The sequence below is a fragment of the Stomoxys calcitrans genome, chromosome 4, assembly GCF_963082655.1.
Source record: "Stomoxys calcitrans chromosome 4, idStoCalc2.1, whole genome shotgun sequence".
NCBI lineage: Eukaryota > Metazoa > Arthropoda > Insecta > Diptera > Muscidae > Stomoxys > Stomoxys calcitrans.
Window position 1 is genome coordinate 87369756 of NC_081555.1, and position 22834 is coordinate 87392589.

Here is a 22834-nt window from a genome sequence, read left to right on the forward strand (position 1 = left end):
AGTAATTTTTCATATAGTCGGCGTAGACAAATTTTTTCACAGCTTGTGACTCTGTAATTGCATTCTTTCTTCTGTCAGTTATCAGCTGTTACTTTTAGCTTGCTTTAGAAAAAAAGTGTAAAAAAAGTATAGTTGATTAAAGTTCATTCTAAGTTTTATTAAAAATGCATTTACTTTCTTTTAAAAAATCCGCAATTACTTTTTGGGCAACCCAATAAATGGGAGCTACATCTAAATCTGGACCGAGTTTGATGAAATTTAGCACACGTCCAGGACTTCAAATTAGAAACATCTCACGCTAAGTCTAATAAAGATCGAATCAAATTTGTAGCTTCTACAGCTTTAAAAGGCCATATCGGCCTTTAAAAAAATTGCATTAACCCATTAACGACAAAAAATACCCAAGAATATAGCTGCCTTAGAAAAATCATGGCTCGAAAGTGGACGACTGAAACCAATTACGACAATTTTTCCCGTCATGTTTTTGGGGGAAAATTGGCTCGTCAAAAGTCGGCAATATTTCATATCCCAAAAATCAAACGAAATTTTTCTCAAAATTGTTAGGAGTGAGATTTTTTGGAATCCGTTTTAATGTCTTGTTGCATTTGGTGGTTTCAATATTAAAAAATAAATTTATGGCAATTATCGTATTTCTTATGACAGCAGGTGCGATTTTTGACAAAATCAATAAATCCAACTTTATTCGCTGTAGGGGCTTAGGAAATAAAAAGATTTTTTTTTCAAACATTTTTAAAATTCAAAATTTTTAAAAAAAATTGCTACGTCAATATCAATTCTCTAAATTATAAATATATAAAATGTCATAAAAATCGAACAAAGGAATAGAGGGTCAGGCGTAATGGGTTAAAATTTTGTCTTTAAAATTATTTATTGAAATTTGTATATCGAAAAAATTTAGGAAAATTTTGTTTGGTACAGGTAAGCATAATAAAAAGACTTTTATGCAAAATGTAGTGTCCCACAATTCAAAATTTTATTTAAATTTTGGCTTTAAAAAATAATCTCGGGGTTAAGTTGTTTTCAGAGAGTTTTAAGCTGAAATTTTGTCCTTAGAAAAAATTTTATTCAAATTTTGTCTTTAGAAAAAATTTTATGAAAATGTTGCCTGAAGAAAAGATTTTAAAAAAATTTTGTCATAATAAAAGTAGTTTCGAGGGGGTCGGACCCGTGCTAAAGTTATGTCATTAGAGAATATTACCCTGAAATTTTGTCTTAATAAAAATTTCATTAAAATTTTGTCATAATAAAAGTAGTTTCGAGGGGGTCGGGCCCGTGCTGATGTTATGTCATTAGTGAATATTACGCTGAAATTTTGTCTTTAAAAAAGTTGCATTAAAATTTCGAAAAAAGATCAATAAAAGTTTGTTTTTACTAAGAATTTCATTACAATTTTGTTCTTAAGAAAAATAATTTTAGGGCGGCCCTCAGCATGTTGTCTTTGTAGAATATTATAAATATAAAATTTTGTCATATAAAAAAAATTTTACTGAAATTTTTTGTTTAGAATAAATTTAATTTAAATTTTTCTTCAGAAAAATTAATTTAGGGGGGTTCAGGCCCATGCCCCCCCGCCCCCCCCCCTGGCTACGTCCCTGATGGGAGTTGTATCTAAATCTGATTTTGTGAAGACCGTACCAAAATTGTGGCTACTGCAGCCTTGAAAGGCCATATCGGATGAAAGATATATATGAGAGCTATATCAAAACCTGAACCGCTATGTTATGAAATATTACACATGTATTGGGACGTAAAATAAAACATCTTATGCCACATTTTGTAAAGATCGGACAAAATTGTGGCGGCTTCTGCCTTCAAAGACCATATCGGACGAAAGGTGTATATGGAAGCTATAACTAAATATGATCCGATATTTTTTAAAATTATTGCCGTTTTCATTGAGTTCCATATTGCGATGGTCACTAAAAATTTGCTGTTTGTGGGGTATTTTGGGAAAGGGGTAGACCCCAGAAAATTGGTCCCGAAAATGGGTATCAATTCTTGCTCTACCCCTAAATTCCTTTCATTTAAGCTCCACATTAACATGGTCGGTAAATATGACCGATTTAGGGGTGTTTTGGGAATTGGGGTGGTCCCCCAAACACTAAGCCCGGAAAATATATCAGCAACGTGCTCTATTCTCATATATCTATATATCATTTATTTGAACCCCATATTGCCATTGGCCTCAAAATTGGATAACAAATTCGTTTTCTAATCTCATTTAAACTCCTTATTACAAAAGTCAGCAAATATGTCCGGTTTGGTGTATTGGCCCTAAAAACTATGAATATTTAGTTCCACTCTCTTTAGGACTCAAATTGTCATGGTGAGCAAATATGTCCTATTTGGGGGTTGTTATGGTGGTGGGACGTCCGCTAGACAGTTGGTCCCTAATGTTGATATTAGATATATGGTCTACTCCCACATACCTTTAGCCCCACATTTCCATAGTCGGCAAACATGACCGGATCGGATTCGTGTTCCACTTTAAAAACCCTCTTATTTGAGCCTCATATTGCAATAGTCAGAAAATACTTACTATTTGGGTGGTGTAGTGGAGATGGGGTGGCCCCATAGACACTTTTCCCGAATATTGATATCAAATTCGGGCTTTACTCCCAAAGACTTTTCATTTGAGCCCCATATTGCTGTGGTCGTATATTTGTCCCCTTTTGGGAGATGTTTTTGGTGAGAGACGGCCCCCCAAATACTTGGTCCCATATTTGGATATCAGATTCGTATTCTACGTTCAAATACCTTTTATTTAAGCCCCATATTCCCATGGTCAGTAATTAAGTCCTGTTTGGGGGGTGTTTTGGGAAAGGGGTGGACCCCCAGAAACATGGTCCCACATTTGGATATCTGATTCGTTTTCTTATCCTATATACCTTTCATTTGAGACCCATATTGTCGTGATTGGTTTAAATATATATTTGGTAGTTTTTAGGGTGGGGCGCCCACCCTAGGTACCCCATTCGAAATTTATATACCAAATTTTTATTTTTAGGGTACAATATGAGAGCACACGAAATTTCGCTTAAATCGCATCACCATCTCTGAGATCTGGCGTTTCTGAGGGGGAGGGTCCGCCCCCTTTCATATATTTAAAAAAATGTAGTACCCTATTTTCACCATGGGATCGTTATGCACAATCTGTGAACATTTCAAGAAAATCGGTTCAGCCGTTTCTGCGTCTATAAGGAACACACAAACATACAAACAAACACAAATTGATTTTTATATATAAGATACGAAACTTAATTTGTAGAGAGCGTTCTTTATAAAGGACGATATGCCGGGAGTGTGTCTTACATAGGTCATTCTTGTTCATTTTAATCATAATTTGAACGCGCATATTGTTAGGATTTGCCTCCACCAGCTGTTAAATGAGAAATATTGGTCAAGTTAACGTACCATTAATTCTAAGTTTATTTCCATTGATAAAATTTACCTGCACCCTTGCTGTTTTATTAGATGTTTCTTTTTAATTTTTTTCATTTTTGTTAGTTAACAAGAACATGAAAGAGGAATATTGATCAACATTATAGAACAACTGTGATTTATGATATGTTCCGCCTTCTTTTCTTTATGGTTTTTCAAAATGTTCACATAAATAAACATCTAGCGTAAGAAATAAACACGTCCGATAAAACAGACACTATGCACTAATAGGTCAAGTAGTAAGTCAATAAATATTTGAAACAGTTGTTGTCATTGGAAAGACAATTTTATTGATATTCATGACATCGGAAATAACATTGCAAATGCTTTAAATTGTGCCTGACTTTAACAGGTCAGGGGTATGTATTTCTAACATAGAAGTGATATATTCGTTAATTTATAACTGGTCAAAGGCAATGTTAATGTTAATAACATTTGTAATGAACTAAAAAAACAGTGCAACAGGGCTGCAATATACTGCAAACTTATGGCGTTATTCACAATACTTTATGAAGATTTGAAATAGGTTTATTTGACAAATTTCCTTTATCTTCGTTTATGAGGGAGTGAGAGTGCGCAGGCGTATGCTCAAGCTCCTCATTGCGAGGAGTTGTCGAATAGGTGCCAGATGATCAATCGGCCTATGCAATTGGCAAAATTCTACTGGATCGCATAGGGAATTGTAGATTAAGTGCCAGAGCCCATGTGAGAGGCAAATAAATAAGCACCCCGTAGTAATTTAATGATAAATAAAGCTCTTAACATAAAACGTCTTTTTTCAAGTGTCGGAAGATCAATCAACAGCAAACGACTTCTGTAAGGAGGAAGTAATTCCGATGGGTTCTAATTCAGGCCACGCAAAGCGAAAATCACAATTAAATCTGAACTGATTCGATTCTTTCAGAGTAACAATTTTAAAACGGACTCCATGTGACTCACCCATACTCCAATATAGGGCGAACTAAAGGCTCTATTACACGGCATGTAGTTGTCTTATGACATGTAAAATTTTGAACACGTTGAGTTGTACATGTCGGGTGATACAAGCGAAACTAACATATGAAAATCACTTTTCAAAAACGCAAATGTAATTTTTGTCGATTAGCGCGTGCTCTATTCCTTCTGACAAAAACCTAAAGAAATCAGATGTTTTTGTTGTCAGCCTAATGAAAGCAACTCTAAATTAATTTCTTTTTCACAAACTTTATGATTTAACCAGCTTTCTCACAACTTTATCAATTATTACTCATATAAAAAATCAGATTTTGTTAACATTTTTAGGTTATGTCATACGGAAATAATACGGAATAATACGGTGTGATAGAATAAATGATAAATCGTATGTAAAAGGACAATTTTGACAAACATTTTCAATTACATGTGAATACAAAAAGTGACATGTCATAAGACATATACATACAGCGCCTTAAGGTTACAAATAAGCTCTTAGTGACATTAGGGTCATTGAACTCCTAAGATCAACGTTCAATGAAACCTTATAAAGAATTAGCTTTATTAACGCAAACATCGATGTGTATATGGAACCGTAATCTAGGATCTAAGATAACGCTTAGATCAGCAAACGAATCAACATTATCCAGTTTGTACGAGTCGATGAAGAAATCCGGAAGTATAGGCTGGGATCTAAACGAAAACAATTTCTCACATTTCTTTAAATTAAGGGACATACTCTCTGGGTATGGCCTTCTGTTTAAATAGGATGATGCCCAGTTTAGAAGAGGAAAACCCATAACATCGTGTTTAAGAAGCAGAAGCCTATGTATCACTGTATCAAAATCCTTGCTACAATCGGTACAAATAACGTCTATCTGTTTCCCATTCATAAAACCCTAATGAACGTGGCATACAAATTCCATGAGGTTACAAGATGGGGATCTACCCTTTACGCCCTTTAGAAAATGTGATATTCTTCGAGAAACAAGAAGTTCGAAATGCTTAGGAATAGGACTTTTTTCTAAAGCAAGCTTAAAGTAACAGCTGATAACTGACAGAAGAAAGAATGCAATTACAGAGTCACAAGCTGTGAAAAAATTTGTCAACGCCGGCTATATGAAAAATTAGCAATTACTTTTTGGGCAACAATAACAATATGTCATTTATGGTGGTCAACCATAGGAGTGACGCGCCTTGTGCCACTTTTTCCCTTATATTTATGCCATGGGATCCACCCTTTCCTTAGCATATGATTTATTCAGTCTTCAGGACCCGGTCCACTCGGTATTGGTCTAAGTATTGGGTCAGTGTACGTTTTGACATCGAAGGATTCTTCTATTTTATGCACAACCTAGTGCAGGACAGTCTCCGCCGACCTTCCCTTGACATAGGCATGCTGTTTCTATTTGGGCAGTTCGCTGGATGTCCTACTCTTTATCATGGTGTCCACAATACGTTCCATGGTTTTGAGTAGAAAGGACTTATAGGTCTGTAGGCCTTTGTTGTAGCATAACTTGCCTTGCTAGGCTTGTCTGCCTGAGTCTCGTCGTATCCTGTGGAAAATGGGTTTTCATCAAAAACCTCAACATGTCCTCCGTTGTCTCTGCTCTCACTCCCATGGCGTCTACTAAAGTTTCAGCTTGGACATGGGTTTTTGAGGGAACCTTTTTATCTTGGGGGCGTCATTAACGCTATCGACCTGTTCGCAGAGAAGTAGTGAAAATTCCCAATCGTTTTATTTTCGGTATTATAACAGGACACATAGGACTACGAGATCACTTATGCAAAATCGATGCGGCAGGTGATAGCATATGTAGTGCTTGTGGGGAAGATGATAAGACGTTGGAAAATTTCCTATGTTATTGCCTGGCTTTCGCGGCTAATAGACACGGGTACTTAGGTGGGGGCACAATACCAGACATGAACCAAATTAGGGGCGTGATATGGGAAACAATTAAGGATGTTGAAAGTAACAGGGAATTCCTAACATAGATTTTCTTTTCCGAGATTACTTTATAGCATTTAGAGCTCACAACAAGCCGATTACTTGCTTAAGTTTATGTCCATAATGGCATGGGGGCGGATTAATATCCGCACCCTCTTTTCAACCTAATCTAACTAGTTTTAATAATTAGAAAATATTTTATGTGTATAAAAACCCCACATATTTAGGTTTGCAGTACTGAACTTTGTACGAGTACAGTTTTTTGTATCTATTGTTGCAAGGTAATGAAATTCTCTCAAGGGTATGTAACTGACCTTACCCTTAATATAAGTATTTGCGCTTTTGAATTGGCACCACTCCAGGGCTTATCACCAGCTTTATTGGGAAAATGTACTGAAAGCGAGTGTTGTTTTTTTTCAGCTACTCCTTTCCACCTGAAAACACTATAGTCCACAGAGTAAACAGATTCAGTATCTGTATTTAATTGTATGTTAAAATGGGTCACTCAAGCGTTCATTGTTAAATTCGTTTATTAATCGTTGGACAGACGGAATTGCTTTATTGTATTTTCAATTAAAAAATAAACAAACAAAAATGCCAACGTAAAATTTTTGGTGTAAACTTCAATTTTTTGTGGCTGTTGTTTTTTTAAGAGTTTTTTTTAGATATGCTTGCGGCAAAATTAACATATTTTTAAACAACTATTTCATGCAGAAAAAAATACAGAAGTTATCTTGTAAAACAGTAAATATTGCATAAGATAAAATTACTGACTACATTTTATATGGGTGCAAGCAAAATTTCAAATATGCCAATGAACACTCCATGAAGGAACAGGGGCAAACTTATCACAAATCAATGAATGCTGTCCGATTCACGTTTAAGCTCAATGATAAGAGGCCTACTTTTTATACCCTCCACCATAGGATGGAAGTATACCAATTTCGTCATTCTGCTTGAAATATTCGCATAAATACTCCTTATTAGTGTAAGTCAGATGGGATTGTAAATGGGCCATATCGGTCCATGTTTTTATATAGTAGCTGCGGTTTGGCTGAAATGTTGCATGGATGTTTTGTTATGATTTCCAACAACTACGCCAAGTATGGTTAAAATCGGTCTATAACGTGATATAGCTGTCATATAAACCGATCTGACTTCTTGAGCCTCTAGAGGGTGCAATTCCTATCCGATTAAGCTGTAATTTTGCATGAGGTGTTTCGTTATGAATTCAAACAACTGTGCTAAGTATGGTTCAAATCGTCCATAACCTGATATAGCTGCCATATAAACCGATCCGGGATGTTGACTTTTTTTTTGCCCATGAATATTCCATTAAGGAACAGGGGCAAACTTTTCACATATCAATGAGAGCAGTCCGATTTAAGTTTCAGCTCAATGATAAGGGGCCTTCTATTTATAGCCGAGTCCGAACGGCGTGTCGCAGTGTGACACCTCTTTGGAGTGAACTTTTACATGACATAGTAAATCACAAATGTTGCCAGCATTAGGAGGAGAAAACCACCGCTGAAAAATTTTTTTGATGGTCTCGCCAGGATTCGATCCGAGGCGTTCAGCATCATAGCCGGACATGCTAACCTCTGCGCTACGGTGGCCTCCTCCTCAATCTCCAATAAAGTACACCAGAAAGAAGTTTCTTTGCAAATATTAAGTAGGCTAGCTTTATTCGCTTGAAATCCATCGTGATATTGACAGACAGAGGGAATATTAACGATCAGGAATATATCCATTTTATATATATGGTAACCTATATATGCTAACCTCTGCACTATGGTGCCCCGCGCCAGTATCATTCTTCACTTTATTTCAAAACTGGTGTCATTCGTTTCGGTTACGGCGGTGCCGAGGTAGATAAAGTTACTGACTATCTCAAAGTTATGGTTCCCAACTTTCTCCATTTTTTTATCTGCTCGATTGTACAAGGCGTTTTGGGAGTTGAAACTATTCATTTCGTCTTATCTCCATTTACTGTCGGACCCATTGTCACTGACTCTCTTTCGATTCTTTCAAAGGCAGCAGTTACTACTTCCGGTGACCTATTCATTCTATTCATTTCGTCTTATCTCCATTTACTGTCGGACCCATTGTCACTGACTCTCTTTCGATTCTTTCAAAGGCAGCAGTTACTACTTCCGGTGACCGACCTATGATGTCAATGGCATCGGCATAGGCGAGTAGCATGTGTTCTCTTGTGATTAGTGTGCCATATCTATTGAAGAGATCACACGATAGGCTGTCTCCTTGTCTGAAATCTCGTTTGGTAATAAATGGTTCGGAGAGATTCTTTCCTATTTTTACTGAGGAACGTGCGTCAGCAAGTGTCATCCTGCAGAGTCTTATTAATTTTGCAGGGACACCAAACTCAGGCATGGCTTGATATACCTTTGAACGTAAAGGGATATTGAAGGCGGCTTTGTAGTAAACAAAGGGAATGTGTTGATTTGTCCATCTCGGGTCTTTTCCAGGATTTGGGGCAGTGGGAATATCTGGTTCAGGGTGGATTTACCAGGTCTAAAGCCGCATTGATAGGGCCCAATTATCTCATTGACTTTAGGTTTTAATCTTTCACACAGTACGGTCGAGAGTATTTTGTATTCGAAGGGGAGAAGCCTTATTACTCTGTAGTTGGCACATTCCCTCTTGTCTCCTTTCTTGTGTACAGGACGTAGTATGCTGGGGTTCCAATCATCGTTCTTTTAGTCAGATTGCGCAGATAAGCTGATGCATACGCATTCTCAGCGTATAGCCTGCGGTCTTAAATAGTTCAGCGGTTATACCGTCGGCTCCTGCTGTCTTGTTGTTCTTTAATCGGGTCACTGCTACTTGGACCTCGTTCTGACTAGGAGGTAAACATTCTATACCATCATCATTGATTGGTTCTGTGGTATCCTCTTCGCCGCCAACGTCGGACACTAGCAGTTGGGTAAAATTTTCTTTCCATATCCTATGATGGCCAACATTCATTTCAATTATGATCCGAATCGGACCATAACTTGATATAGCTCCAATAGCATAGTAATTTTATTCCTTTATCTTTTGTTTGCATAAAAATAGATACCGGGAAAAGAAAAATGGTTTTATCCGACCCCTATGAATAAAAATGGATTTCTTCTTCTTTCTTTAAACCCCGCAAAACAGCAGTGGGTTTAGATGGCATTTTTCCAACTTTTAATCTTTTAGTATCTCAATTTATTAAGAAGCCCGATGTTTTACCATGTTGAGGTAACTAATGGTGTTTGTTTGCCCTAAGTCAATTTAAATTTCTCGTATATTATTCTTTGGTAACATAAACAACAAAATTTCTTTGGAATTATATATGATTTAAGCTTGGCTACTAAAGCCAATACTATTTTTCTACTTAATTATGTTTATATTTACTATAAACTTTTAAATAAATCAATAAGCTGGCTTACTAGTTCTAGTTCTAGAATTGTCCATTTAAGTATAAGTGTAGAGTTAACGTCATTAGTTTGCAATAATAGTCATATCATATACATATTAGATGTTATCTCATTTCTTGATTATAATTTGATTAACTTTTTTAGTCACTTTTCATACATCCACATGTAATTTAATTTTTTTGTAGTAACATACAACACCTTAGTAATAATGCGGATGTTATTAAATAATTGTTGGTGTTTTTTTTTCGAAAATAGACAATTTTCATGCTTAGCGATGAGTGAAAATGAGTTCATAATTTAGAATTAAATATCTGCTAAAATGAGCGTGGAATCGATTATACTGGATAAAATATTCAAATGCAAATTGTACCTTTTTCTAATTTGCTTATATGTGTCGAAATTTGTATACGACAAAACGAATAAGAGAAAGCTTTGATTTTTTCTTAGAATAATATTAAATACAATCCGCAGAACTAAATCAAATGTATCGAAAGTTAAGAATTTTCATCTAATATTTTTCGTTTTGGTGAGAGCCTTAATATCAAAGAGAGTTCCGATAATTTTATCGAAATTAAATTTTTACAGAAAACTAACTGAACCGCGCCTGCTCCGCTGCGCCTTCTTTTATTTTCGACAATTAAAGACCTACTAGTGAAATACCATGCTACGAAAATACTATATCGCTTGACTAACAGTTTAACTATATAAGTGCCTTTATCTGAATCCCATATGATCTTTATTGGTCTACGAATTACAGTTTGGATGCAAGGTGTACTCTATTCTTAAAATACTTTATTTCATCCCTATATTCTCATGATGTCTGATTTATGGGAGTTTTCGGGGATGAGGTAATCCCCCAGACATTTGGTCCTAAAAAAATATCAGCATCGTGCTCTTCTCTCAAATACCATTTATTTAAACCCCTTATTGCCATTGGTTTAAGGAGAGTATACAGGTTGAGGCGTCCCCCAAACACATGGCCCCAAAATTGGGCCATTTGAGCCACATCTTGAGATGGTCAAAAAATGTTTACCCTTTGGGGGATGTTTTGGGGAAGAGGTGAGTCTCAAATACATGGTCCTAAATTTGGATTTCCAATTCGTATTCTACTCCCAAATATCTTTTTTTGAGCCCCATATTGCGATGGTCACTAAAAAATTTCTGTTTGTGGGGTATTTTGGGAATGGGGTAGACCCGCAGAAAATTGGTCCCGAAAGTGGGTATCAATTTTTGCTCTGCCCTCCAATACCTTTCATTTAAGCCCCACATTGACATGGTCAGTAAATATGCCCGATTTAGGGGTCTTTTGGGGAGTGAAGTGGTCCCCCAAACACTAAGCCCTGAAAATATATCGACAGCGTGTTCTATTCTCATATATCTATATATCATTTATTTGAACCCCATATTGCCATTGGCCTCAAAATTGGATATCAAATTCGTTTTCTAATCTCAAATACCATTCATTTAAATCCCTTATTGCAAACGCCAGCAAGTATGTCTGGTTTAGGGTATGGGCCCTTAAAACTATGAATATCGAGCTCCACTGTCTTGAAGGCCCAAATTGTTCTATTTGGGGTTGTTATGGTGGTGGGACGTCCCCTAGACGGTTGGTCCCGAATGTTGATAATAGATTCATGGTCTGCTCCCAAATACTTTTTATTTGAGCCCCATTTTTCTATAGTTGGCAAACGTGACCAGATTGGGGGGTGTTTTGGGGGATGGGGAGGCCACTCAGTGACTTGGCTTTGAAAATATATATCAGATTCGTGTTCTACTCTAAAAAACCTCTTATTTGAGCCCCATATTGCGATGGTCAGCAAATACTTCTTATTTGGGTGGTGTTATGGGGGTGGCCCCATAGACACTTTTCCCGAATATTGATATCAGATTTGTATTTTACTCGCAAATACCTTAGATTTGAGTCTCATATTGCCATGGTCGGTAATTATGTCCGATTTAAGGGTGTTTTGGGGGTTGGAGTGGTCCTGGGACACCAAACTCAGGCATGGCTTGATATACCTTTGAACGTAAAGGGATATTGAAGGCGGCTTTGTAGTAAACAAAGGGAATGTGTTGATTTGTCCATCTCGGGTCTTTTCCAGGATTTGGGGCAGTGGGAATATCTGGTTCAGGGTGGATTTACCAGGTCTAAAGCCGCATTGATAGGGCCCAATTATCTCATTGACTTTAGGTTTTAATCTTTCACACAGTACGGTCGAGAGTATTTTGTATTCGAAGGGGAGAAGCCTTATTACTCTGTAGTTGGCACATTCCCTCTTGTCTCCTTTCTTGTGTACAGGACGTAGTATGCTGGGGTTCCAATCATCGTTCTTTTAGTCAGATTGCGCAGATAAGCTGATGCATACGCATTCTCAGCGTATAGCCTGCGGTCTTAAATAGTTCAGCGGTTATACCGTCGGCTCCTGCTGTCTTGTTGTTCTTTAATCGGGTCACTGCTACTTGGACCTCGTTCTGACTAGGAGGTAAACATTCTATACCATCATCATTGATTGGTTCTGTGGTATCCTCTTCGCCGCCAACGTCGGACACTAGCAGTTGGGTAAAATTTTCTTTCCATATCCTATGATGGCCAACATTCATTTCAATTATGATCCGAATCGGACCATAACTTGATATAGCTCCAATAGCATAGTAATTTTATTCCTTTATCTTTTGTTTGCATAAAAATAGATACCGGGAAAAGAAAAATGGTTTTATCCGACCCCTATGAATAAAAATGGATTTCTTCTTCTTTCTTTAAACCCCGCAAAACAGCAGTGGGTTTAGATGGCATTTTTCCAACTTTTAATCTTTTAGTATCTCAATTTATTAAGAAGCCCGATGTTTTACCATGTTGAGGTAACTAATGGTGTTTGTTTGCCCTAAGTCAATTTAAATTTCTCGTATATTATTCTTTGGTAACATAAACAACAAAATTTCTTTGGAATTATATATGATTTAAGCTTGGCTACTAAAGCCAATACTATTTTTCTACTTAATTATGTTTATATTTACTATAAACTTTTAAATAAATCAATAAGCTGGCTTACTAGTTCTAGTTCTAGAATTGTCCATTTAAGTATAAGTGTAGAGTTAACGTCATTAGTTTGCAATAATAGTCATATCATATACATATTAGATGTTATCTCATTTCTTGATTATAATTTGATTAACTTTTTTAGTCACTTTTCATACATCCACATGTAATTTAATTTTTTTGTAGTAACATACAACACCTTAGTAATAATGCGGATGTTATTAAATAATTGTTGGTGTTTTTTTTTCGAAAATAGACAATTTTCATGCTTAGCGATGAGTGAAAATGAGTTCATAATTTAGAATTAAATATCTGCTAAAATGAGCGTGGAATCGATTATACTGGATAAAATATTCAAATGCAAATTGTACCTTTTTCTAATTTGCTTATATGTGTCGAAATTTGTATACGACAAAACGAATAAGAGAAAGCTTTGATTTTTTCTTAGAATAATATTAAATACAATCCGCAGAACTAAATCAAATGTATCGAAAGTTAAGAATTTTCATCTAATATTTTTCGTTTTGGTGAGAGCCTTAATATCAAAGAGAGTTCCGATAATTTTATCGAAATTAAATTTTTACAGAAAACTAACTGAACCGCGCCTGCTCCGCTGCGCCTTCTTTTATTTTCGACAATTAAAGACCTACTAGTGAAATACCATGCTACGAAAATACTATATCGCTTGACTAACAGTTTAACTATATAAGTGCCTTTATCTGAATCCCATATGATCTTTATTGGTCTACGAATTACAGTTTGGATGCAAGGTGTACTCTATTCTTAAAATACTTTATTTCATCCCTATATTCTCATGATGTCTGATTTATGGGAGTTTTCGGGGATGAGGTAATCCCCCAGACATTTGGTCCTAAAAAAATATCAGCATCGTGCTCTTCTCTCAAATACCATTTATTTAAACCCCTTATTGCCATTGGTTTAAGGAGAGTATACAGGTTGAGGCGTCCCCCAAACACATGGCCCCAAAATTGGGCCATTTGAGCCACATCTTGAGATGGTCAAAAAATGTTTACCCTTTGGGGGATGTTTTGGGGAAGAGGTGAGTCTCAAATACATGGTCCTAAATTTGGATTTCCAATTCGTATTCTACTCCCAAATATCTTTTTTTGAGCCCCATATTGCGATGGTCACTAAAAAATTTCTGTTTGTGGGGTATTTTGGGAATGGGGTAGACCCGCAGAAAATTGGTCCCGAAAGTGGGTATCAATTTTTGCTCTGCCCTCCAATACCTTTCATTTAAGCCCCACATTGACATGGTCAGTAAATATGCCCGATTTAGGGGTCTTTTGGGGAGTGAAGTGGTCCCCCAAACACTAAGCCCTGAAAATATATCGACAGCGTGTTCTATTCTCATATATCTATATATCATTTATTTGAACCCCATATTGCCATTGGCCTCAAAATTGGATATCAAATTCGTTTTCTAATCTCAAATACCATTCATTTAAATCCCTTATTGCAAACGCCAGCAAGTATGTCTGGTTTAGGGTATGGGCCCTTAAAACTATGAATATCGAGCTCCACTGTCTTGAAGGCCCAAATTGTTCTATTTGGGGTTGTTATGGTGGTGGGACGTCCCCTAGACGGTTGGTCCCGAATGTTGATAATAGATTCATGGTCTGCTCCCAAATACTTTTTATTTGAGCCCCATTTTTCTATAGTTGGCAAACGTGACCAGATTGGGGGGTGTTTTGGGGGATGGGGAGGCCACTCAGTGACTTGGCTTTGAAAATATATATCAGATTCGTGTTCTACTCTAAAAAACCTCTTATTTGAGCCCCATATTGCGATGGTCAGCAAATACTTCTTATTTGGGTGGTGTTATGGGGGTGGCCCCATAGACACTTTTCCCGAATATTGATATCAGATTTGTATTTTACTCGCAAATACCTTAGATTTGAGTCTCATATTGCCATGGTCGGTAATTATGTCCGATTTAAGGGTGTTTTGGGGGTTGGAGTGGTCCTCCAAATACTTGGTCCGACAATTGGATATCAACTACGTTTTCTTATCGTAAATACCTTTGATTTGAATCCCATATTGTCATGATTGGTCTAAATATATGTTTGATAGGTTTTAGGGTGGGGCGGCCCCCTAAGTACCCCATCCGAAATTTGGATAGCAAATTTTTGTTTTTAGGTTACTATTAGAGAGCACACAATATTTGACTTAAATCGCACCACCCATTTCCGAGATCTAGCGTTTCTGAAAATTTGTGTAAGGGGGAGGGTCCGCCCCCCTTCAGATATCAGAAAATGCTGTACCCTACTTTCACCACGGTATTATTATGTACCATCTGTGAAAATTTCAAGAAAATCGGTTCAGCCGTCTCTGAGTCTATAAGGAACACACAAACAAACACAAATTGATTTTTATATATAAAAAGAAGAAAGAGAATATTTGCTTGAAACTTTATATTTGCTTGAAACTGGCGTTCATAGCATCTTGACTTTCATATCCAAGAGTTCTTCTCAGATTTACATTACTATATTTGTTTGTCGTATTTGTTACTTTACTTTGCTGAGTATTGATATCCATATAGTTATCCTCTGTTGTACCATTACGATATTCTCCCTTTGTAAAAATCATATTTTTTTTGCTTTCAAAAAAAAAGACAAAATATTTTAATGAATATATTTATGTTTTCATTACCAATTATTCGACGAAATCTGAGGCTTCTATATGCCAAAAAATAAAACGTTTGGGAAATTATTACGATAAACAAAATACATTTATCACAAAGTTTTTCGTTTATTGCAACCGTTTCGTTTACGATAAAAGGACCTTCCTTTTGTTGTAAAACCAATAATCTTTAACTACAAAAGTGCTTCGATAGTCGTAAACGATTATTCGTGTGCTGGACCAATAATTATTCTCTTGTGTCTCTTCTACTAGAGAGAAAGAGTATTTGACAGAGAGAGAGAGAGAGTATTTGATCGTATAGACCACTCTATTGCTCATTACTTTGTACGTACACAATAAAATAATCCCAAGCAGACTCATTGGCTTGTAAATAATTGCAATTGTTTGCTCGTCACTGGTATGGACACATTCTCACACACAACATTTTTTCCTTTTTTGAGCAACTCGCGCGAAAGTGTACATTGTTAAAGTTTCACTACAAACAAGTAAAAGCGTGATAAGTTCGGCCGGGTCGAATCTTATATACCCTCCACCATGGATCGTATTTGTCGAGTTCTCTTCCCGGCATCTCTTCTTAGGCAAAAAAAGGATATAAGAAAAGATTTTCTCTGCTGCTAGAGCGATATCAAAATAGGGTCCGGTTCGGACCTCAATTAAAATATATGTTGGAGACCTGTGTAGAATGTCAGCCAATTCGAATAAAAATTGCTTCCTTTAGGGACTGAAGAAAAAAAATAGAGAGATCGATTTATATGGAGCTGTATCGGGCTATAGACCGATTCAGACCTTAATAAGTACATATGTTGATGGTCATAAGAGGATCCGTCGTACAAAATTTCAGGCAAATCGGATAATAATTGCCACCTCTAGAGGCTCAAGAAGTCAAGATCCCAGATCGGTTTATATGGCAGCTATATCAGGTTATGAACCGATTTGAACCTTATTTGGCACAGTTGTTGAAAGTCATAGTAAAATACGTCAAGCATAATTTCAGCCAAATCGGATAAGAATTGCGTCCTCTAGAAGCTCAAGAAGTCAAACCCCCAGATCGGCTTATATGGTAGCTATATCAGGTTATTGCCGATTTGAACCTAACTTAGCACAGTTGTTGGAAGTCATAGCGAAACACGTCGTACAAAATTTCATTCAAATCGGATAAGAATTGCGCCCTCTAGTGGCTCAAGAAGTCAAGATTCAAGTTCGTTTTATATTGTAGCTATATCAGGTTATTGACCGATTTAAACCTAACTTAGCACAGTTGTTGGAAGTCAGCGAAACACGTCGTGCAAAATTTCCTTCCAATCGGATAAGAATTGCGCCCTCTAGAGGCTCAAGAAGTCAAGACCCAAGATCGGTTTATATGGCAGCTATATCAGGTTATTGACCGATTTGAACCTAACTTAGTACAGTTGTTGGAAGTCAAAGCGGAACACGTCGTGCAAAATTTCATTCCAATCGGATAAGAATTGCGCCTTCTAGAGGCTCAAGAAGTCAAGACCCAAGATCGGCAGCAATATTAAAACATGGACCGATATGGCCCATTTACAATCCCAACCGACCTACACTAATGAGAAGTATTTGTGCAAAATTTCAAGCGGATAGCTTTACTCCTTCGAAAGTAAGCGTGCTTTCGACAGACAGACAGACGGACAGACGGACGTACATGGCTAGGTCGACATAAAATTTCACGACGATCAAGAAGATATATACTTTATGGAGTCTCAGACGAATATTTCGAGTAGTTACAAACAGAATGACGAAATTAGTATACCCCCATCCTATTGAGGAGGGTATAAAAATACTGGTATTTCCAATGACAAAAATCATTAGAGCAACACACAAATGGCTGCCACGTACAAGAAAACACAACAAAAATGTTTACGGCGCATGCATTGTTTGGTAACATTTATGCGATAACGAAAATAAATCCAGCAGGTATTTAAATGTGCGAAAACAACAACAACTACGATTATTCGTAAAATTTTAATTTTTATAGAGAATTTTATTGAAATTAAATTTTAAAGAATTTTTTTTTTAATTTTAAGTTGCCCTATTTTTTTACGTTTTCCCAAAACCGATTAAAGTTTGAATAGAATTTGTTGAATAGTTTGCTACAGCACCATATATTATAACTTGGTTTTGAGAAATCTTTTCTTACATACCACATACAGAAATTGCAATGGAATATTACAGCGGTTTGAATAAAAATATATTTGACTTGGCTTTAAATTCAACTTTTGATATTGGAAACTTTTGATTTAACCATACAGTCAATTAGCAATAGACAGCGTGCATGCGTCATAGAGTGAAACTTTATAAAGTTCAGGGAACATGACTTAGCAACTTACCACCAATGCCTCTTCGGACATATTCACCAGAAGTTGAGGTTTAAAATCCAAAGATTATAATTTAAAAATATACACTATAGTTGGATATTTCCATAAAAAATATATAAAGAGAAGCACAAGCGAATTTGAATATCTGCAAATGGATTGCAAATGCCGGCACAAACACAAAATGGAATATTTAAGCTTTTAGATCATATATAAACTTGGGAATCTTTAGTTTTTTAATGATTTGTTTTTATTTTTATTTCCATTTATTTCTTGTTTTTAATTTGTTTATATTTGGCTTTATACTCAAAAAATTCCTATTCACAGTGGAATTTGTTTAAGAGCACAATGAACGGTTAAAGAACGTCACAACATGCCAACACGATACACTTCAGAGTTTGAATATCGACTGATACTTCGACACAGATTCACAGTGGCTTAATGGTTATGAAGTATGGGAACTCTGACTGACTGACTGACTGCCTTTGTGGTATTATTTTTTTTTATTAACTAGTATTATGAGATTCGTCTCTGCCTTTGTTATTGATAGGGAGAGGCCGAGAGTGAGTTAGTAGGAGCGAGAGAGAGAGAGCGAGTAAGTGTGTGTGACACCGGAAATAAATTCACCAAAATCAAAACGCCGGGAACACAACACATTTGTACAGCAACAACAACAAACGGAAAGAAAACTAACCATTTTTAATTATTTTGTATGGGCTTCTGATGAAGCTTCTGCCCCACACTCGATTCAATCTGTGACAGTTGAATCAATTTGTTTGAGTTTTTTTTTTTCGTTTTTGCCCAGACCCAAATCGATCGTTGAAACAGAGTATCGAAGAACAAACGGCGGCTTTCCAAACACTTGTAGCACTCCCTTGCCCCCTAAGATGTGTTATGAATGGAAACATTACAGACAAGTAACACAAAATGATCGAAAAAATAAACAACAATGTTAAGATAAAAATCTCTTTGTCAATTAGCAAATAAAGTACGAGGATTGTATCACAAAGCAAAACGAAACTGATCTTATCAAAGACTAGCTTGCACTGTGTGCTTCGCTACAATCTAAAGTAGATATAAAAACAAATAAATGAAGCCTCGGATCTACATTACATTATCTCGTATCTACATTACATTAATTGCTGCTTATCGTAGTTGTTATTTACTTTCAAGTCTTATTTGTACCATATCCCAAAGGTCATTTCTTGATCACCCCTAAGCAAATTTGAATCTATGATTCGTACTCCACTCTCAAAGCGCCTTCATTCTAGACTGATATTATCCCTCTTGGCAGCATGTAAATAGAGCTGGCAAACAATTGATAGTTTAATTTTTCTTCAATATTGACAGTTTTTAACACCATCGATGAAACGCACTCTTTTTTGATAAAAATTATTGGATTTCCTATTAACACTTAATAAAGGAGGAAATTTGGTAATTGACACAGATAACATATGGAAAGAACATTTTACCCAACTGCTAGAGTCCGACGTTGGCGGCGAAGAGGATACCGCAGCAGCAATCAATGATGATGGAATGTTTACCTTCTCGTTATAATGAGGTCCAAGTAGCAGTGAACCGACTAAAGAACAACAAGGCAGCAGTAGCCGATGGGTTATCCGCTGAACTATTTAAGACTAGAGGCGACACGCTGATAAGGCGTATACATCAGCTTATCTACGCAATCTGGCTAGAAGAACGCATACCCGATGCTTGGAACCTCATCATACTATGTCCCGAACACAAGAAAGGAGACAAGAAGGAATGTGCCAACTACAGAGGAATAAGTCTCCTTCCCATCGCATACAAGATACTATCGAGCGTACGGTGTGAAAGATTAAAACCTTAAGGCAATAAGATAATTGGGGCCTATCAATGCGGCTTTAGACCTGGTAAATCCACCCTGGACCAGATATTCACACTGCGCCAAATCCTGGAAAAGACCCGAGAAGGACAAATCAACACCTACCATCTTTTTGTTGACTACCAAGCCGCTTTCGATATCCCTTTACGTTCAAAGGCATTTCAAGCCATGTCTGAGCTTGGTATCCCTGCAAAATTATTAAGACTGCAGGATGACACTTGCTGATACGCGTTCCTCAGTACGAATAGGAAAGAATCTCTCCGAACCATTCAACACCAAACGAGGTTTCAGACAAGGATACAGCTTATCGTGTGATCTCTTCAATATCCTGTTGGAGAAGATTATACGAGATGCAGATGTGAATAGATATGGTACGCTAATCACAAGAGAACACATGCTACTCGCCTATGCCGACGACATGAAGAAGCTCCAGCAAAGAAGTCTTTTGAAGGCAAACACGGTGGTACACGTAAACCGGGAAGAACAAAAGCCAGACGGAAACATCAAGTGGTGGGAGACATCTTGAAACTTGGTGTCAGAGATTTTGGAATGAGCGCAGAAGATTGAGACGCTTGTCATAACCAATAAGTAAAGTAAGTTCTATTAATCTTTCCATAATTTCAAAATATTTTACTTTCTTACTAGTAATCATCATATAAACTGAGCTTATAGCTCTGTGGGTGATAGTAAATGCCAGAAGGGCAACCCCTTATAGTTCACGAATGTTGAATGTTAGATGTACTCCATTTTTAAAAGACTTTATTTGAGCCCGATATTCTCAAAATGTCTGATTTAGGGATGTTTTCGGGACTGTGGTGATCACCCATTCACTTGGACCTGAAAAAAATATTAGCATTCTGCTCTTCTCTCAATTTGTTTAAACCCCATATAGCCATTGGTTTAAGTGGAGTGTATGGTTGAGGCTTTTGGGGTAGATCCCCAGAAAATTGCTCCCGAAAATGGGTATCAATTTCGTGCTCTACTTCACAATACCTTTCATTTGAGCACCACATTGGCATGGTAGATAAATATGCCCCAAACATTAGCCCTGACGATATATCAACGCACTGCGGCACGCCGTTCGGACTCGGCTATAAAAAGGAGGCCCCTTATCATTGCGCTTAAACTTGAATCGGACTGCACTGATTGATATGTGAGAAGTTTGCCCCTGTTCCTTAGTGTTCATGGTCAAAATTTGCATTTTTTACTATATCCTCCAGATCTATCTGCATGTCCGTTTCGGAGTTGGGCGTACCCTGGGGCTTCGCATTTTGATATAAGAATCGTATTCACCACCGAAGCGCGGAGGTTACCATGTCCGTCTTTGACGCTGAACGCCTGGGTTCGAATCCTGGCGAGAACATCAGAATAAATTTTTCAGCGGTGGTTATTCCCTCCTAATGCTGGCGACATTTGTGAGGTACTTTGCAATGTAAAAACTTTTCCCCAAAGAGGTGTCGCTCTGCGGCACGTCGTTCGGACTCGGCTATAAAAATGGCTATCATTGAGCTTAAACTTTAATCGAACAGCACTTATTGATATGTTGATATTTGGCCCTGTTCTTTAAGGAATGTTCATGGGCAAGTTTGCATTTGTACTCAACACCTTAATACCATCTACCGGGACAATATGAGACTCAATCTCATATTGTCCCGAAGGGTATACTTTTCCATTACGTGGTTTTTGTGTGGTAGGTCCGTCAGAATAAGATATAGAAAAATTATATTGCTCATGGTTGCTTTCAGACCAATCTACAAAATTTCGGGTGTTTTTAAGAAAATTCGTTCATCTGTTTTAGAATCTATACTGAGCTTGTCAGAATTAACTTTAATAGCAATTGTAGATAAAATTTGCGTTTCTTAGATACAACTTTTTCCTTGTTTTCTACATTTTAACTGGAATTCCCATAAAACTTTTCCTCATATGGTATGTAGCTTAGATGAATTAATGAAATGTTGAAGTGTGAAATGTCTGCGTATAATAAACACTCATCATTAATAAGCTTAAACGAAGTCAAGTCAAGTGCATCACAGATTAGCACCTAATACGTAGCTGCTTACAAACGCACTATAAGTAGGGAGGAGGAGATCACACAAGCTAAGATCACGGAAGATGAATGCATTGTTATTTTATATATGGACGAAACGACAGACGTTGACACTCACCCTATAAGCACAACACAGATCTCGTCAGTCATCTGTCTCGATTTATTGGTCTTTAGAAAATGAGCAAATGGTGTGACTGAAAGGTCTGCCGGCCGGCCGGCTATCCAGTTGGCGGCGACAAGTTGCAATTGTTATAAAACGCTTTCTCAAATTATGGGGGTAATCATCATTGTGATCGACGCGCACGAAGATAATAATGCAATATAAAATGTCGTAAATGGTTACATCCCAGTTGGGAGCAACTGTGGCACGTGACTTATAAAAATTCTGTATATGATATTTACGAGTTTGGATTATTGTTTATTTATACAGAGAAATTGGATATTTCTACTGCAGATGCTGATATAGCAAAGTTGTAGTTGACAAAGCAAAAAAATATACTGGAATTTTTTATAGCTTTCCTTTAGTTGGTTTCTTTAGATAATGTTAATAAAATGAGTTGAAATATTTTTAAAATGTGTTTTTATACCCTCCACGATAGGATGGGGGTATACTAATTTCATCGTTCCATTTGTAACTCCTCGAAATATGCGTCTCAGACCCCATAAAGTATATATATTCTTGATCGTCATGTCATTTTAAGTCGATCTAGCCATGTCCGTCCATCTGTCCGTCCGTCCGTCTGGCTGTCGAAAGCCCGCTAAATTTCGAAGGAGTAAAGCTAGCCACTTGAAATTTTGCACAAACACTTTCTATTAGTGTAGGACAGTTGGGATTGTAAATGGGCCAAATGGGTCCATGTTTTGATATAGCTGCCATATAAACCGATCTTGGGTCTTGACTTCTTTAGCCTCTAGAGGGCGCAATTCTTATCCGATTTGACTGAAATTTTGCACGTAGTGTTTTGGTATCATTTCCAACAACTGTGTTAAGTATGATTCAAATCGGTTCATAATCTGGTATAGCTGTCATATAATCCGATCTTGGATCTTGACTTCTTGAGCCCATAGAATGCGCAATTCTTCTCCGAATTGGCTGAAATTTCGCA

General features: G+C 36.9%; 1 protein-coding gene across 5 annotated transcripts in view; it reads right to left on the reverse strand.

Annotated features, from left to right (window-relative positions):
* Positions 1-22834, reverse strand: part of LOC106094019 (peptide transporter family 1) — a 75785-nt gene that overhangs the window by 20043 nt on the left and 32908 nt on the right. Inside the window, exon 1 of one of the 5 annotated variants that reach the window (XM_059367507.1) lies at positions 17833-17930. The exons of the other annotated variants lie outside the window; for them this stretch is intronic. Within the exon in view, the coding sequence (XP_059223490.1) occupies positions 17833-17853 (21 nt within the window). The 5' untranslated portion in view covers positions 17854-17930. Of the gene's footprint in view, positions 1-17832; positions 17931-22834 lie in introns of those variants that run through there. 5 annotated transcript variants of the gene reach the window in all.